Source organism: Lissotriton helveticus, chromosome 4_1, assembly GCF_964261635.1.
Source record: "Lissotriton helveticus chromosome 4_1, aLisHel1.1, whole genome shotgun sequence".
NCBI classification, from domain to species: domain Eukaryota; kingdom Metazoa; phylum Chordata; class Amphibia; order Caudata; family Salamandridae; genus Lissotriton; species Lissotriton helveticus.
In genome coordinates this window covers 198,927,101-198,943,763 of record NC_136063.1, presented here as the reverse complement: position 1 = coordinate 198,943,763, position 16,663 = coordinate 198,927,101, and the positions used below count along the sequence as shown (strand labels likewise).

The 16,663-nt window shown below is 45.9% G+C and overlaps 1 protein-coding gene across 1 annotated transcript in view; it reads right to left on the bottom strand.

Annotated features, from left to right (window-relative positions):
• The window catches only part of LOC144827102 (uncharacterized), a 466,306-nt gene that overhangs the window by 286,222 nt on the left and 163,421 nt on the right, over nucleotides 1-16,663 (bottom strand). The window contains exons 8-11 of the mRNA XM_078685542.1: nucleotides 16,019-16,120; nucleotides 11,556-11,654; nucleotides 8,887-9,087; nucleotides 5,424-5,525 (exon numbers count right to left, since the gene is read on the bottom strand). Coding sequence (XP_078541668.1) covers nucleotides 5,424-5,525; nucleotides 8,887-9,087; nucleotides 11,556-11,654; nucleotides 16,019-16,120 — 504 coding nt within the window. The remainder of the gene's footprint in view (nucleotides 1-5,423; nucleotides 5,526-8,886; nucleotides 9,088-11,555; nucleotides 11,655-16,018; nucleotides 16,121-16,663) is intronic.

The following is a 16,663-nucleotide window of genomic DNA, read 5'->3' as shown; positions in this document are numbered from 1 at the left end:
TCGGCCGGGATAGGTAGGTTCTCCAGGGAGTCAACATCCCCCTCTGCAGACTCCTGGTCCACCACCGTAGGTGGCCTATCCGTCTCACGGGGTGTGGATGCCGAGGCAGGCTTCTCCTGTCCCCGAATCTTTCCCCTTTTGGCAGCTGGCTGTGCATTTGTTCCAGGCTCCAGCGTGAGCGAACTCCCCCTCCGGGTAGTCGCGGACCTTGTGCTAGCACAGGCCCAGTCAGGTGTAGCCAGCATCTCAGAATGTGTCCGGTATTCCACCTCCTTCAAAGCATTGTGCTCCATATCATTCCCCAACAGACAATCAACTGGCACGGCAGGGCTTACGGCAACTCGAAGTAGACCTGCAACCCCTTCCCACTCAAATGGAACCTCGGCCACCGGGTAGTGACCTATTCTGCCGTCAGCCATCGCGGCGGGGTGGAGTAAATATGGAATCACCTGCTCTGGAGACACCAGATGACTCCTTACCATAGTCATACTGGCTCCTGTGTCTCTCAGAGCTTCCCCTCCTTGGCCATTGATGGTGACCCACTGCCCATACTTGGTAGTATTTGAGGGCACCTGGATCTTAGGAACCATCTCTCGATCTCCCAGGGACACTAAAGTGACTCCCGCCCACTCCCCCCCTTATCTAAGGGCAACTCCTCCACGAGCACTACACTAGCTACTCCCGGGGCTTTTCCTCCAGTGGGAGGGGGTGGTCTCTTTGGGCACTTGACATCACCTTTATAGTGCCCAACCCCACCACACTCATAGCAGCGGACAACCCTTGGCTGCTGACTATGGTCAGGATGAGGGTTTCTGGGCGGGTTAGCCTTGGGAATGAATCCTGTTCCCTTTCCCTGGAAACTGTTTTGGGGGCCTTTTGAGAACTCCCTCTTTTTATCTCCCTCCTCTTTCTTCTGGGGAGCGCCCTGTCCGGTCCTTTGGGAATCCCCTCCAGTCCCCTTTGAGGACACCCGGGTACTAGCCCAGATGTCCGCCTCCTCAGCAAGCTTCCGGGGGCTGGTCAGCTTGCTGTCCACCAGGTGTTGTCGCAGCTCGGGAAAACATTTCTCGAGTAGGTGCTCCTTGAGGATGAGGTCATACAACCCCTCGTAGTCCCCCACCTCGCTGCCTTGTACCCAACCCTCTAGGGCCTTCTTTGCATAATCTAGGAAATCCACCCAATTCTGTGTGCCCAGTTTGTGACTACTCCTAAACTTCTGTCGGTATTTTTCCGGAGTCAGCCCACATTTTTTTATCAGCTCCACTTTCATGGTGGCGTAATGGGTCTGCTCTCCCTGCTCTAGGGCCAAAAGAGTATCCCTTCCTGTAGGAGGCATGTATTTGTACAAACCACCCCCCCTGTGTTTTTCCAATATCCCATGGGCTCTTAAGGAGACCTCATAGGCAGCCAGCCACTTTGCAATGTCATCCCCTGCGCTGTAGCTGGCGACTATGTCCTTGGGCAAATAGGGTCTGGGTTCCCTGGTTAGGTCTTTGGATTCGCTGCCACCAACAGGAGTACTGGGAGTCCCTATTTGCAGGGCCTTGAGGTCTAATTCTCTGAGACTCAACTCATGAGCCATTCTCTTTTCCTCCCTCTCCTTTTCCAACCTAGCTAGCTCCCACTTCAACTGTCTTTTCTCTCTCCGGTCAGCTAATTCGACTTCGGTCAAGCTCCTTACAGAGACACTACTGCCCTCCCTTGAAAGTGTCCTAGGACCTGTTAGTAGGTTCCCCTCTTCAGGTTGGTACAGTCCATCCACTCTGATGACAGTGTCCCGATCCCCCTCTTCCTCTTCTTTTCTCCCATCTGGATGAGCTGCCACCCATTCTCTCAAGCTGGTTTGGAGTTCCCCCTTTTTAGCACCTCGCTTGAAAAACACCCCCTTTTCTTGGCAAAAGTCTCGGAGTTGGGCCGCAGTATAGGTCTCCAACTCCTCCAAATCAAATTCCATTTTGCCAACAGGGTATCAAACAGCCACTTGGAAGAATACAAGAAAGGGTATCACGTGAAGGCTTCCTCCATCCACCACCAGGAAAGAATTTGGAAAAGAAAACAGTAATTAGGGAGTCCGCTAGGAGTAAACTCCAGGTGTAGGTCTGTGGAGTACACTAAGCCACTGCTAAGTGGATGCAAGCACAAGCTCTAATCCCACCACTGAACACCAAATATGTTGGACCTGGGTTTACCAGTCCACATAGGGTAGCCTGGCACAGAGTAGGAACAGCTAAACCCAAAGGCAGTTGTGTTTTGCATGCATCTCACTCTTTCAGTAACTCAGCGCCCATCCACTAGAAAAGAATGACTCCACACCAATTTAGAAAAATACGGTCTGTTTTATAAAAATCTTCTTTTAGTATCTCTTCGTCTCTTAGCAGGGTTTATCATTCAATACAATACAATACATTCACTTCTTGACGTCCTCAAGACTACACATTACATTTCATATAATCTGTTCTTAAGAGGGAAGACCCACAACAATTACCCTTGTACTTTCAGTTTTCAGCATTAATATCACAGGTTAAATAAGATGATTCACCAGAATAGTGCTCCTCTGTGAGTAATCTGTTATGTACATTACCCTCGGGAACTCGGGGTCAATAATAGCTAGACGTTACAGCTGCTCAGCAAGTCTGTCCCATTAGCACTCTTGTAAACTGTATCAACCAGCTGTATGTCTAAAAGAAGACCGGTAAATTAATGATGCATTACAGATTGCCAAACAGTTGCTCTAGACCAACAGGGGAGGGTTGAGCTTATCTCAAGAACATTCCCATGCCCTAGATTCACGACATAAAGTTATTTCCTGTCTTTTAATACAGCCCTCCGGCCCTGATTTCCAGTGGCTGATGTCTGAGCAGTTTATCGGGAGCTCTCTCCCTCCCTGAGTTCACTTCCTCTCAATTTACGGCAGTTTCTGGTATGAACAGATCCTACTCCTAAGGAATACTGCTCGTGTGGAATGTCTGATTTTCGACCCCTCAGGCCTGTGTGCCACACCCTGAGCCTCCGGTTCAGTCACCCACTAAGATCAAGGCCCGACCGTCTTTACGGCCACCCTCTCCCAGAGACAGCTCCCAGCTTACTTCATTTATTGTGCAGGGTTATGTGAGTTCCCGACAGTCCCCCAGTCTGTGCCTCTGATTCGGGGAACGCTCCGCTTGGGCCCGAACCGTCTGGCCCTCCCTCTCTTCAGACGTGGAGCTCTGGCACTCTCCTCCTCTACCTGCCCGTAGCGGCGTTCGTTTGTACCTCCGCGATCCTTCACTCGCTGGCTCCACCCGCGTCAAACTCCGCCTACGTCCGGCCTCCTCCAGCGTTGGTCCGCCTCTTCAGACGCCACCTCCGACTTCCTCAAGAAGTCACGGAGCCTCTGCCGGGTCCCGCTTCCACCAGCACAACGGAAGGAATCCACGCCGGAGAGGGGCGCCTCTGCACCACAGGGTCGTCAGCTGGCCCCACGAGTCCCTCACGCGGTGAGTTCTGTTTCCCTCTCGCGTCGTGTCCATGATAAACTGGGCACACAGCCCTGCCGGTTAACTCTCCACAGGCAGTACAAGGAGAGAATCAGTTTCCACGGCTGCTATGGATGTCCCCTCAGAGCTAGATTTCTTCAGCTCCTCAGTAGCTACACAGTTCGGGGTTCCAGGGGCATTAGGAGTAACACGGGGGTCTTTTGAGAAATTAGATGGGGACTGCCATGGCAGGGTTTGGTCAAAACGGAAGGGGTCGCGTCAGTACAGGAGAACCACCGGCCCACAGGTCGATCCAACTCCTTATAGTGCGCTGTCCTCCTCCTCAACGTCGCCTCTCTCCTCACCAGTTCCACCCCGTGCTCGCACTGGTCACTCTAAAATGGCCGCCCTGATACTGGCCTTATATAGACTGGCCTCAGGCTACCAGAACCAGCTGGAAGGTTCTAGAGTTTCCCTATGTAGTCCTATGGGTCAGAACGTCTGAGGTAAAAGTTGTGGCAGTTACAAGCCACCATTTTGTGTCTCTACATTTTCACCATAATGAGGGGCAACTAGGCCTAAAAATGTATAGGGACAAGGAAGTACCTAACCCCTAGGACAACACCCAAAAATTCCAGTGGACATAAAAATGAAAATTACTAGGAGAGAAAAAGGGACAAAATAAATAAATAATAGGATGGACCCCCCAAAGGGCTGACAGGTCTAACAGTATCATACTACAAAATGCAGTTTGTGAATAGAACTCTATGGCCCCCATTAAGATGGCGGGCGGACTTTGCCCGCCCGCCATCCTCGCGGAATACGGGACCGCCCGCAAGCTGAGCGGCGGTCCCACCTTGCATATTATGATGCGCCAGCTAGAGTGGCGGGCGCATCATGCATTTATAACATTGCGGCGGGCGGTGTTTACATCAGCACCTGCCGCAATGCTATAAATGCATGGCATGCAATTTGCACACACAAAGCGGCAGGCACCGCACGGTGCCTGCCGCATTGTGTATGCAAATGCAGGGGGGTACCACAGGTACCCCCCATGTGCACCCCCCACCTCGCCTTCACCATGGGGGCCCACAGGGGGCCCCCAAAGTGAAGACCGCCTGCCTTAATGCCGCCACGGAAAGGCATCTCCCAAAGCCACTGCTAATATGGGTGGCAGTGTCTGATAGACACCGCCACCAAATACACCCTTTTCCGCACCGGCCGCAAGGCGACCGGGCGGAAAAGCGGCGGACGGTGTTTCCGTCAGTCCCCCCCGCCAAGTGGCTTAGCACATCCTTGTAAATATGGGCTTGCATAGTGCTCCAACGTAGCATCCAAAAAAGTGACGCGCCGGAGGCGCTAGGGGCTTGTAAATATCCCCCTTTGTTCTTGCTTGTTAAACCCTTCAATCATAATTAATCATGTAGCTAAGGCTGTCCAACTCTTCATGTCCTAATGATTTATACAATTTTAAACGGATTGTATGCTATTCTGTGCACTGTGAGATAATTTCAGCATAGAACAATACTTTTTGATTAATCAAATTCAGTCAAGCTGGAAAATATATTAAAATCTTTACTCTGCAAGTCTAACTTTTGAGTAGCTTTTCTATGCACAGGGGAAATGGTCCCCAACATTTTTCTATTGAAACTCTACTTTTGTGTACAATTGCAATCCAGAGAAGAAGAACATGAACTGTTTTTTTAAGTGTATATTTTGCAGAACCATATTTTTAAGTATTATATGAGTACGTGGGACAAAAGTTGTCACAAAGTCATGAATTTCACTTAAAAGTGGCTAAGCGAAAAACATTTTAAAGTTTATGAAAATTGCAAAGTTTTCTATAGACCGCCATAGAGGGTGCAAAACAATCCACTCATTTCAAGTAAGTAACACCTGTCCACTTCCTTTAACATTGATACTCTCTTGTTACACTAACATTTTCATTCATCATACTCCTTAAATTACCTCTTGTTCTACGTTGACATCAGCCCCACATTTCAACAGCATCTCTGCTACCCTCTCGCCATCTGGGATGCGGGCTGCAATGTGTAGCGGTGTTTCCTGAGCCTGTTACATTAGAAATCATAAACGTCTAAACACAAAGCATGCTGGGACGTTGATAAAGTAGTGTTCCAGAGCAATGTGGGATGACACATTACATAAAATTGCAATATAACACACCCACAGCTTATTTTGTAATATACGTGAAAGAATATAGCAATAAGTATTGGTAAGAAAGTGAATTATTAGTTGATTACAGTCCACCACAAGTTATAATATTACTATTTTTGTTAGTTCTAGTCAAAGTTCCAGTAAATTAAACCTGAGCTCAACACCTGGTAGCTAAGGCAAAGAGCAGACAGGTTAAACTTAAGAAAAGGCATACAGCATTTAGGAGTACCAAAACAGTTAAAAAGTTGAAAACATAACACGATAAAAATTCCACAACAGGTCATAAAAATAGATAATAATTTATTTGACAAAATGACAAAAAATCCAATAAGGGGAACACAGGATGCGAATTGTTAAAGTTCTAAATAAAAAAGTGGCAAGCAGTGTTAACCTTCAAGCAGAATCATGTGATTGCGCTTGACTGGGACAAGGGTAAGGTTTACGGCTGACCATGACGGAGAGCGAGTCGGATACAACAACCAGGTTCATTCCTTCAGTGGAAGCAGGCATTGGGATGTTGCCAAGAGAAGGAGGCTGAGCAGCAATGAATTTCAGCATCCAGAGAAGGACATATCAGGAGCTATGGTGAAGGCAGGCACAGGGGCGATGCACCCTTGTTGGATCGGCAGCCCAGGTTGGACCCGGTCTCCTAATTGTTCTCCAGGCAAAAAGGTAGCAAACGTTTTCTAAGTCCCCTGTTTTAGGGGTAGGCAGGAGGAGTAAACTTTGTCACCAGTTAAGGGTTCCAAGACTTCAGAAACCATTTTTTGGGCTCAGGACTCACTCCAACAGAGGTCACCAACAGGGTTCAGGGCAGGACCAGTGGGAAACATCCGGGATAGTGGTCTTCTTGTAGCTTGTGTGTCCCTGTAGCTTAACAGGACTGGGTACTAATGGTAGTGGATCCAGTCCATAGGGTTCTCCTCACTTGTCTCAACAGAAGGTGCAGTTCTTGTGCTGTGTTCCACAGATCCAATAGTGTTCCGAAGAGGGTAACCAGGGGTGACATATATATGCTTGGATTTAGCCTGTGGGTTGGGGTGACTCTTAACTCTCCCTAAGCACTAAGGAAAAGGTTCCCATACCCATGTCTGCAGCACTTCCTGTATGGTGTGCCCTATTGCAAACAAGCCCACAGTGCCTCTCTCTATCTAAACTCAACAAGACAGAACCTTTCCAATTCCTTTACAGAGCTTCTGTGCCCAACCTAGAGGTTTGGCCAAGGAAATGAGCAACCCCCGTCTGTGGTCACTCAGAACCAGTCTGGAAACAGCCCTTTTGCTACTGGGATTGCTGCGTGGCTGGCTAGAGGTGCAAAGGAAGGGGCAGGCCCAGGTATTAGCTACATCTGCCTGTGACAGGGTAGGCCTCTTTGAAGTTAATTAGGTTCCTAGGCACTGCCCATACAGTCAAAGGATAGAACACCTGCCCATACCCACGACCGTTGTCTCAGCTTTTGGGAGAAAGTTCACACCTCATCAAGGAACTATTGATAACTGGGTAACAGCTGGAAACTCAGGCAAATGGGTCTCTAAAGCCTTCAGCCAGGTAAAAGACGTCTTTTTAAAAGTGCCTTTTGTAAAATATATAGTACAAATCCGACTTTACCAAATGAACTTGGTTTGTAAGAAATAATTTAATTGGTGATAACATTGTTAAATTAAAATTGTATACTTGTAATTTCATATTTAATTGCTTTCCAGTGTGTACAGCTAATCCTGATACAGTTAAAATAGCTTTTGAGGCATGTTTTACATTAAACATTAACATGGCATACTTTTAAATACCATGCACCCTCCCTTTTTCTGCATTAAGGCCAACTTAGGTGTGACTTATTAATAACAAAAAGGAGGGTTTAGGGCTGTCAAATGATATTATTTAGACAGGTCTATTTGAAGTTTTAAGAAGGGGGCATTTTCCTACAGTAAAGGTTTGCTCTTCTGCATGTAATGCTAATCTCGCTGGGATTTAAAGGACCAGAAGTAAGACAAAATATCAAAGTGTTTGTGTTCTTTCTGTTGTAGCTCCCCATCTGTCAATGATCACAGTCTCTGGTGCAATGCAAATCTATTGTATGCATGGACACTAATATGCAAACATTGTTACTCTCCCCCTGCTGAAATGATAGCAAGCTTCCTGAAAACACACTTTCCCCAAATATTCAATTACTAGAATAGTAATTCATCCTGTCTACAAATGTTTCTATGTATCTCTTGATTTTGAGGGGAAGCATAGAAATACAGCTACTTCCAGTAGGCATGGAGGTTGAGCAGGATGCTCCGACAATCTACAACACACCTGCTCAACAAGGAACCAGGCAATGTTGGAACATTTCCTCTCTGTCCACAATGGGACAAAAATACTAGACCAATAATAGAAAGAGGATGTTGACAGAGTCCCTGGAATTTAGCATGTATTTCAGCTGTTACCCCTGTTGTGCCATGTGCCACACTTTGCCAGATGAAGGCTTTCTGGCCCATGTAGAAAACCTCATCATATACCATTCTGTTGGATACCATGAGCAGAGTGGCATTTAGGCCCTGCATTTATACGTTATTTACTCCTAATCATAGAAAACATGGCCTTACCTACACAACGTTAGGGTATTTAGTGTGAGGGCAAACTAGTCCAAGTATGTAGCCTTCTATTTTTCTTATATAAAGCTACCAGCTGTATGAGCTTATAATTTAGACACACTTTATGGTGAGGCATTTAGTATATAAAAATGTATGGCACTTATTTGTATACTGCAGCCCAGCGAGAACACAGAGGTGCTCCTGGCAGCCATATGCTTTTGTCAGATTGCAGCCAGTCAGTGACGTATTTGTAGACAAAATAATGAGGCCCTACAGAGCGCCCTCTCTCCTGGGCCATCACTTTGATTCTGGCCTTCTAGTTCACTTTTGGGCCATTACTCAAAGGCTACAAGAGCCCTGCCATCTCCTGGGCCCACCATTTTACAACGATGAAAGGGCCTTGAACTGTTAGTGCTGACTTTGAGGTGCCTCTGCCTGAAAGCAAGGGAACGGGCAGAGGGGCCAAGGAAGGGACAGAGACCTAAAGAAGGAATAAGCCTTCTCACCAGGATGCCCACTACCTGAAGGACCTCTATATGTGGTCAATGTTTTTGTACAAATATCACGCAGTAACGAGAGGTCACATTCTTTTCGACCAGACATAAAAACATATTGTGGCCATGTGGCACACCACCATGCTATAGAGCTCCCGGACTATTGCATCCTTACAGCTGCCTTACCTTGCCTCCCTTGAGCTGCACCTGGGCGCCAAAGCCCAGTAAGGTCTGCACGACCAGGGGCTTGCAGAACTGTGCCGCGATGTGCAGGGCTGTGTAGTGGTCCTTAGTGCGCGCGTCCACCTGAGCCCCTTTCTGAAGCAGAGCCTTCACCACAGCACTGTGCCCCCTCTTGGCGGCTGCATGCAGACACAGGGCACCAGACTAGAACAAGCAATCAGAACATCAAAACATAACAATATTAAGTGCAGTCATCCCAAAAACATTTCATGAGCGCATTTTAAAAATATATTTACCATATATATAATGTGGGTGACCGTACACCATTTTGTTGACGTTGATCGTGTCAATTTTTACACTTTTTCTCTTTCATATTAGTGGTGCTTTTTCCTTTGCCAGTAAGGTTGTGTCTACATAACTTTTAAAGTTTTATTCTATGTAATGGCCGGAGGTGAACTGCTTTCTTGAAGTAATCAAATTGGCCATTTATAAAACCCTGGTCCACAAAAAGATGTGTTCCTCGTCTGTTGATGCTACTATTAAACATCTCAATATGTCTCATTTATAGACCTCTGAATAGCAAAGCATATAGCCCCAAGGCATTTGACTCATGTTGACCACGTACCAGTTGCCACCACACACCAAATACTCTCTATGCATAAGAACCAAAAGGGGTCTTCAGCACCTTTGCCCCTTCCCCGCCGCGAGCCAAATTTCTACAATTTACCAATCCTGATTCAAAGAATTGAGGGGCATATTACCAACAAGTAGCGATATTTATCGCTAAATAGGCTTAGCGATGATTTCTTTATCGCTGAGCATCGCTGAGATAACATGCTATTAGCAACGTTTATCTCCAAAGCGATAACATTTCCAGAGATAGCGCAAAATGCGTGAATATCGCTGAGAATACAGCGATATTCACGCATTAGCGACGAAATGCTCTTAGCCATGTCATCCACTTCCCATTGGATAACATGGCTAAGAACTGGTCTGGGCAGGTGTTAGTATTTGGGGATATTCGCGCTTAGCGCAAATATTTCCATCGCTACGGCTGCCTTGCTAATAGGCGATAGCGATGTTAGCGACTGTTTTCAGTCGCTAACAGTTTGGGTACGCCCACTTTGCATATCATTAGCGATAAATATCGCTAACATGCAAAGAGGGTCCCAAGCTGCTCGCTATCACCTAAAATCTGTCGCTAACTGCTGTTAGCGACAGCTTGCTAATAGGGCGATAGAATTATCGCCGCTTAGCGGCCGAAAACGGCCGCTAAAGTGGCGAAAATTCCCTATCCCCACCCTTGATAATATGCCCCTGAGATTGACAGAATTTCCTCCTGTGTAGCAACTTTTGCTTTTGTACATAGCGTTAAAGGGGCAGTTCGTCAGACTTCCCGGATAGGGTTTCCTGTTAAAGTCGGTAACAGCACACACTTACATTTCTTTTTTTCTCCAATAATTTGTAGGTAGTTGTCCTATCTAACAAAAGTACTCCTGTCGAGGAAAAGAGTAAGAGTTTTTCTACTGGTAATAGGGAGGGAGCACCCAAACATTTCATGGGGGTGACAGAACAGGTTGCTCTATCAGTTTTCGAAATTCTTAATAAATTCTAAAAAGTCTAAATTCTTTCGGTTTGTGAAAGCTGATCACTCACGAACAATGCAGAAACAGTACACAGTATCTTCAAGATACACAAAGCTGTAAGCTGCATTGTGTACATCTCTTAATACGTTCATTGTGAGTGTCAACAACAAGAATGAGGGGGAGACAACATCAGGAAAAGCAGGATTTTCTATCAGTGCCCCCTTCTTCATATCCTTGCTTTCTTCAGTTGAACCCTTTCATCCTTTTTTTCCACACACATAAAGGTCAACAAAATACAATGACCAAACCACAACTTCAAGCAATCTCATAACCACATGCCATTAGCTCAAACCATAATCATAGGCTCACAATGAGTTGTCCCTATGGCTTAGCCCAAGCCCTTTAGTTAGCCTATATGGTACGGCAAAGCTTTTGCCACCTTTGCATGCTAAACCACAATGGCTGCCTGCGCTGGATCCGCACACCCATGAGACATATTTTAGTCTGTGATACTAAGGCTGAACCATAATGTTTGGAAGCTAAGCCTAATCACGCAACGCACCTGCCAAACTTAGCTACATTTGCCTAGTCAGACCTTGGATATGAGTAAATGTGAACAGCCAACATACACAGGTCCCTGGGGCTAACAACCACATAGTTGGGACTATGGCTCAGTGGACCTGGCAGGGTTCTCCAAAGTTGGTCCTAGAGGGACGGATCCATGCCAGATATTTAGCCTATCCGCATTTAGATTAATGTAGTTATCTTAAAAATATGGCATGGATCCGGCCCTCCAGGAGGACCCTGGACTTGAGCATCCACTGCACGGATCTGTCCTGGTGCGATGGTCCTGGTGATTCCAATCTGCCTTTCATCTGGCTGAGATTAATACAATGAACACCATTAAGTTAGGCAACAATAAACCAATGCTATGCTGGCTGAAGGTATGCTGTACAAATACATGTTATATCACGTTGAGGAATTGGTCCAAGGCGTGGTACTGGATTGGTCACAGGCAGAAGTCGTTTGGGTGATTCAAATCACTGGAAGTGGAGGAAGTTTTGATGCACCAAAAAGGAAGTTTACCTTGTTGGGCATATGCAGAAGGACCCCTTTCTTCAGAAATGCCAGGGCAGTGTCCGGGTGCCCACACTGGGCAGCGATGTGCATGAGGGTGCTTCCATCCTAAAGAGAACGAGTCGGAGAGTAATAAAAAGGTTAGGAATCTACCTAGCATGACCTTCTGCAATGTAAAGAAAAGGAGTCAAGTGTGTACAATGTACGCTACTCAACCGGGAGGACTGAAGAAACGGACTACTCCACTACAGTCTGCTTTCAGCTGCAAATCCCAGATACAGAGTCATTGTGTGCATTCTTCCCGTGGCAAATTCTGACTATGAATGTGAAAATCAGAAATGTAGGTGGATTTTCTGCAGTTGTACATTTAGAGGCTGTGGTGAGAAACAAGAGGGTGGAGACGGGTAGACCCAGGCAAAATATTTGTTACACCAATGTTGTCTCTCGTCATTTCAGTGTTTTTGCATTATGCTTGCTATGTGAAATTCCCGAAATTATGCTACTATGCCACGTCATGTAGTTTTCAAGTCCATTGGGTAAAAATCTTAGCACTGGAGCCCTGGATCAAAGAAAACAACCAGAACGCAAGCCATTATTTTTCCCAGCACTTTTGTTTCTTTATCAATTTTTATAGTGCGAAATGCCCCCTCGCAGGCAAAATGGCCATGAGGATGCGTTTTGCTCTAAGACATATCGCTGTTTTTGCCAGACTTGCAATTTGCATCATTTCACAGAATGTTTCTGAAATTTGGTGTAATTACGCCAAAGGTAATTACACAAATTTTGCACAGCACTAGGAGGATGAGAGAGTGTCCATGATGGTACTAACGCATGGCCGCTTACACCCTGGAAAAAAATCACAAATGTATTCTCCCAAAAGATAGCAGTAATTGTGATTCCTACTATTTTTTTAAGCAGCTCTTAGTTGTCTGTTTGTGAAAGACCTCTTTTCGACCACACCAAAAACGTACAGGCTTAGAGCGTGCCCATTGTTTATCATTGGTTGGCTTTCCTGTCACTCATTTGCTTGCTACTTATTCAGTGGATCATCATCTTGTTTTTGACCCTCCCCTGGAACATTGCCTTTTTAGCATCCTTTTGATTGGAAGACTTGTATCCTTCCACTGCCCACATTCAGAGAAATATTTTTTTCTTTCTTTCAGTACTCATTAGGAGTATGTGTTTGCTTGCTCTCCTCATCGTCTGCTGCTAATCCTCCAAATAACCCGCACATGCGCTCTGTGTTGCTCACTCTTCCCCTCACTGGCTTCCTCCTTGGTGTACTGCCTATACTTTTTAAAACATGTCCTTCGCCTCACAAGCTCTGTGTTGCTTCTTCCACCACACAATCCAAGGTTATTTTCATTTCCTTTAATTCTTTTTTTATTTTACCTGTCCACTCCCTGTTGCTTCCTCTCACACCTGCTCTCCCACCCCTTGATGTCCACAAAACTACAATAAGTTATGTTTAAACTTTCTGGGAGACCCGGCAGCTGCCGTTTGATGGTGGGCCGCTCCCCATTCAGAAACGTGCTTTCTCTATCATGTGCGGTGAAGGATGTACATGCATATGCCATCACACATGCACACACATCACACATGTCAGCCATATGTTATTACACATGCATGCGCATACAGACTGACATGCCACGACCATCATGACGTGTACTCAAACGTGCGTGCATCTCGTCATTTCACGTTCTTTTGATGTTTCTTTCTGATGATGCTGAATAGCACTGGCAAACATAATTGACAAAGCCAATAGGTCAACAAGGTGAGACGAATTGGCTTTGCTGCTGCATGGTTTAATATGTGCTAATACACACCTCCTGTACTCGAGCCTGTGGATTGTCTTCCCTACAAACAATCTGCAGGGGTAGGAACTAGAGAGTAGTATTATGCATGGAACTACATGAATAGCATAGATGCCATTTGTTTTCCTGGTGGTTTTTATGAATTATTTGAAAGCTGTAAATCTTTGGATATCAAAAGTGGAAAGGATGTGCAGATTTCTGACTTTTTTTGTGGTGGTTCTGAGCATACGCGTCTTTTTTTAAAAGCATTGTCAAGCAAGTAGCATTATCAGTACTTTATGATTATTTGAGGATATGGTTCAATTTCCATTACCTGTATGAATACAACCATTATTTGCAAGCATATGACACAGCTCATCTTTTTTAATATTCTGGGTTACATCATCTGTGGTGAGTTAAACTGTGTTGGATGCCTTTAGCTGCCTTGGTGAGCAAACTATTTCATGCAAAGGTCCCTAATGGATCTAGCAACTCAGTCAATCAATCAATCAGTACTTATAAAGTGAATCTTATCACCCGTAGAGGTATCCAGACACTGCGATGCTGGGCTTAGTAGAAGAGCCAGGTCTTGAGTTTCTTCCTGAAGTCTGTCAGCGAGGGTGATGTTCGGAGGTGGGGGGGCAGGGGTCACATTCCAGGACTTAGTGAAAAGGTGGGAGAAGAAGGGTCCTCTGCCAGGGCAAGGGAGGCAGAGCAGAGGTTTCTGGATGTATAGTGGAAGTTCAGGCTGTGGTTCATGTATGCTGGCCCTTGGTCATGGAGGGCTTTGCAGTTCTGGGTCAGTAGTTTGAATTGGCATCTTTCCTGGATGGAGAGCCAGTGGAGGTTTCTTAGGTGCTGAGTGAAGTGGGTCCTTTTGGGCAGGTTAAGGATCTGTCTGGCTACCGAGTTCTGTATTGTCTGGAGCCTTCTCATGAGTTCAATGGCGGCACATTGAGGTAGTCCGGACTGCTGGTGATAAGGGCTTGCATGAGTGTTTTCCTGGTGCTTCAGGGGAGCTATTTGAAGATTCTTCGGAGCATGTGGAAAGTGTGGCAGCCGGCAGTGTTGATCTATTGTTTCATGGTTTGTTTGCTGTCCAAGATGGTGGTGAGGTTCCGGGTGTGGTCTTTTGGTGTAGGGGTGGGTCTGAGTGCTGCGGGCCACCAGATGTCAAATTTAGGGCATCATTAGGTCCGCCCGCCATCCTGTCGGAAAGCGGGACCACCCGCCATATGTGCGGCGGTCCCGAGGTAAAGCTTAGGATGCGCCTGCCACACTGGCAGGCGCATCACGCATTATTAACATTGCGGCGGGCGGTGCTTTCAGCAGCTCCCGCCGCAATGGTAAAAATGCATGGTGTGCATTTGCATGCACAAAGTGGCAGGTACCGAGCAGTGCCTGCCGCATTGAGCATGCAAATGCAGGGGGGTACCATAGGTACCCTCCATGTGCACCTCCCACCCCCCAACTACCTGGGCGCCCGCAACGGGTCCCCAATTGTGAAATCCGCATGCCTTCGTTCTCGCCACAGAATGGCTGCTCTCCAACCGCAAACTAATATGGATGGCGGTGTCTAGCAGACACCGCCATCATATTAAACACGTTTCCGCCCGGTCGACTCGTCGACCGGGTGGAAAAGCGGCGGACGGTCTTCCTGTCCTCTGGGGTACCCCTGCCATACTAATATGGCGGGGGAAATGGGTGGTGGGCAGGGTAGGATATAGGGTGGATTGCCACTGCCATGTGGGCGGTGGCAATCCACCTTACATCCTAATGGACCCCTAAGTGTGTAATAGGGGCACAGAGTGTAATGAGGGGCACAAACTGTGAGGCATTGTAGGAACACTTCTTGCAGGAACACTCATGTGAATTCCTAAAATGCAATAGCTAACCATACTGTGCAATAATCAAAAGATGCTCCTTCTGTTGCTCATGTTGAAATTAATCAAAAAAGTATAACCTCACAGCACATTTAGAGCATAAGCTAAAATGTCCTGCTGGTGCACATGTGATCTATCTACCTGTGAATTATGTAGGGATCTCTCCCAAATCCTACCGATCTTTTTGTCACCATTGAATAGATTTGTCAAAATTATTCTTATAGCCTCTACCCACCAATCCTACGGTCCTCACAGAATGGCTAAAGCAATTTTTTAGGTGCCAATCAGTATGCAATTATGGAAGTCATCCACACTAATTTAACATTTAAAATAGATTTAAATATGATGAAACTGTTACAAATGTTACTTTTTCCAATGTTTGTTACCATTAGCGAGGGCTCTATCATTCTCCTGGGTTATGTCTCATAAATTCCTGGACTTAATTGTATTCAATCAATATTGATCTATAATGAATTATGCAAACCTGCCTACATTTTCAGAAGTAGTGTGCAGTCTTTGGCTGCAGCACAGCAAGATCCCAGCCCAGGTGTTAAGATTTGATTATCTGTGAGATCAAGGGAAGGCATCCTAATTATGGATAAATCAGACCAGTCTTTGGGTGATCCCTAGGTGTGCCCATCACCACTAGGCTGCTTCTGGGAGGTTTGCCTTGAAATAATTAGATCCCAAGCCCATCTCCCACTTAGTCTGCAAACCCAAGTTTCATTGGATATTATTCCAAGTATGGAGACAGTGAGCCAAGCAGGTCTTATATTATATTATATAGTCCACTTACCTTAGTACGCGCTAAAACATTGGCACGGAACTTCTCAGTTAAAAAATCCACAACAATTGTGTGCCCTCTTTCAGCAGCGATGTGCAAAGGAGACCGGTCAAACTGCAAACCAAAGAAACAAATCCTCAAACAGAATTTTTAGTGTGCTCATATGATTTACTTATTACCTAAATTACAAAAGGTGTAGCTCTCAGGATGTTATCAAAATTCCAAAATGCTGTACTTTGATTTCAATTTACCACCCCCTCAAAACTGTGTACTAATAAGAATTTAAATCACTCAACCTGTCTATTTAACGAACCTAGACATTTCCCCCTCACTTTCAACTGTGGGTTAGGTTTTAATGTAATGCCATTTCTACAACATTTAGAGGCTGATGGGTCATTCAGATCATTTTCACAATACATGTTATTTATTAAGGAACTGTGTAAAGGATTGCTTACCCTCTTATGGTTGCCTTAGTGTGCTTTAAAAGGTATAAGCTTCATTTAGCTGGTTAGTGCTTTGCAGAAGCCTAGTGTTGGAGGAGCAGTAGGCCATCCAGGAAGAGTGGGGTGTGCTGAAGACAAGCACTGTTGAATATGATCCTTGATATGACAAAGCCTTAGAAAATTTGAAGAGTCTTGAGAGCCAAGGATGAAGGAG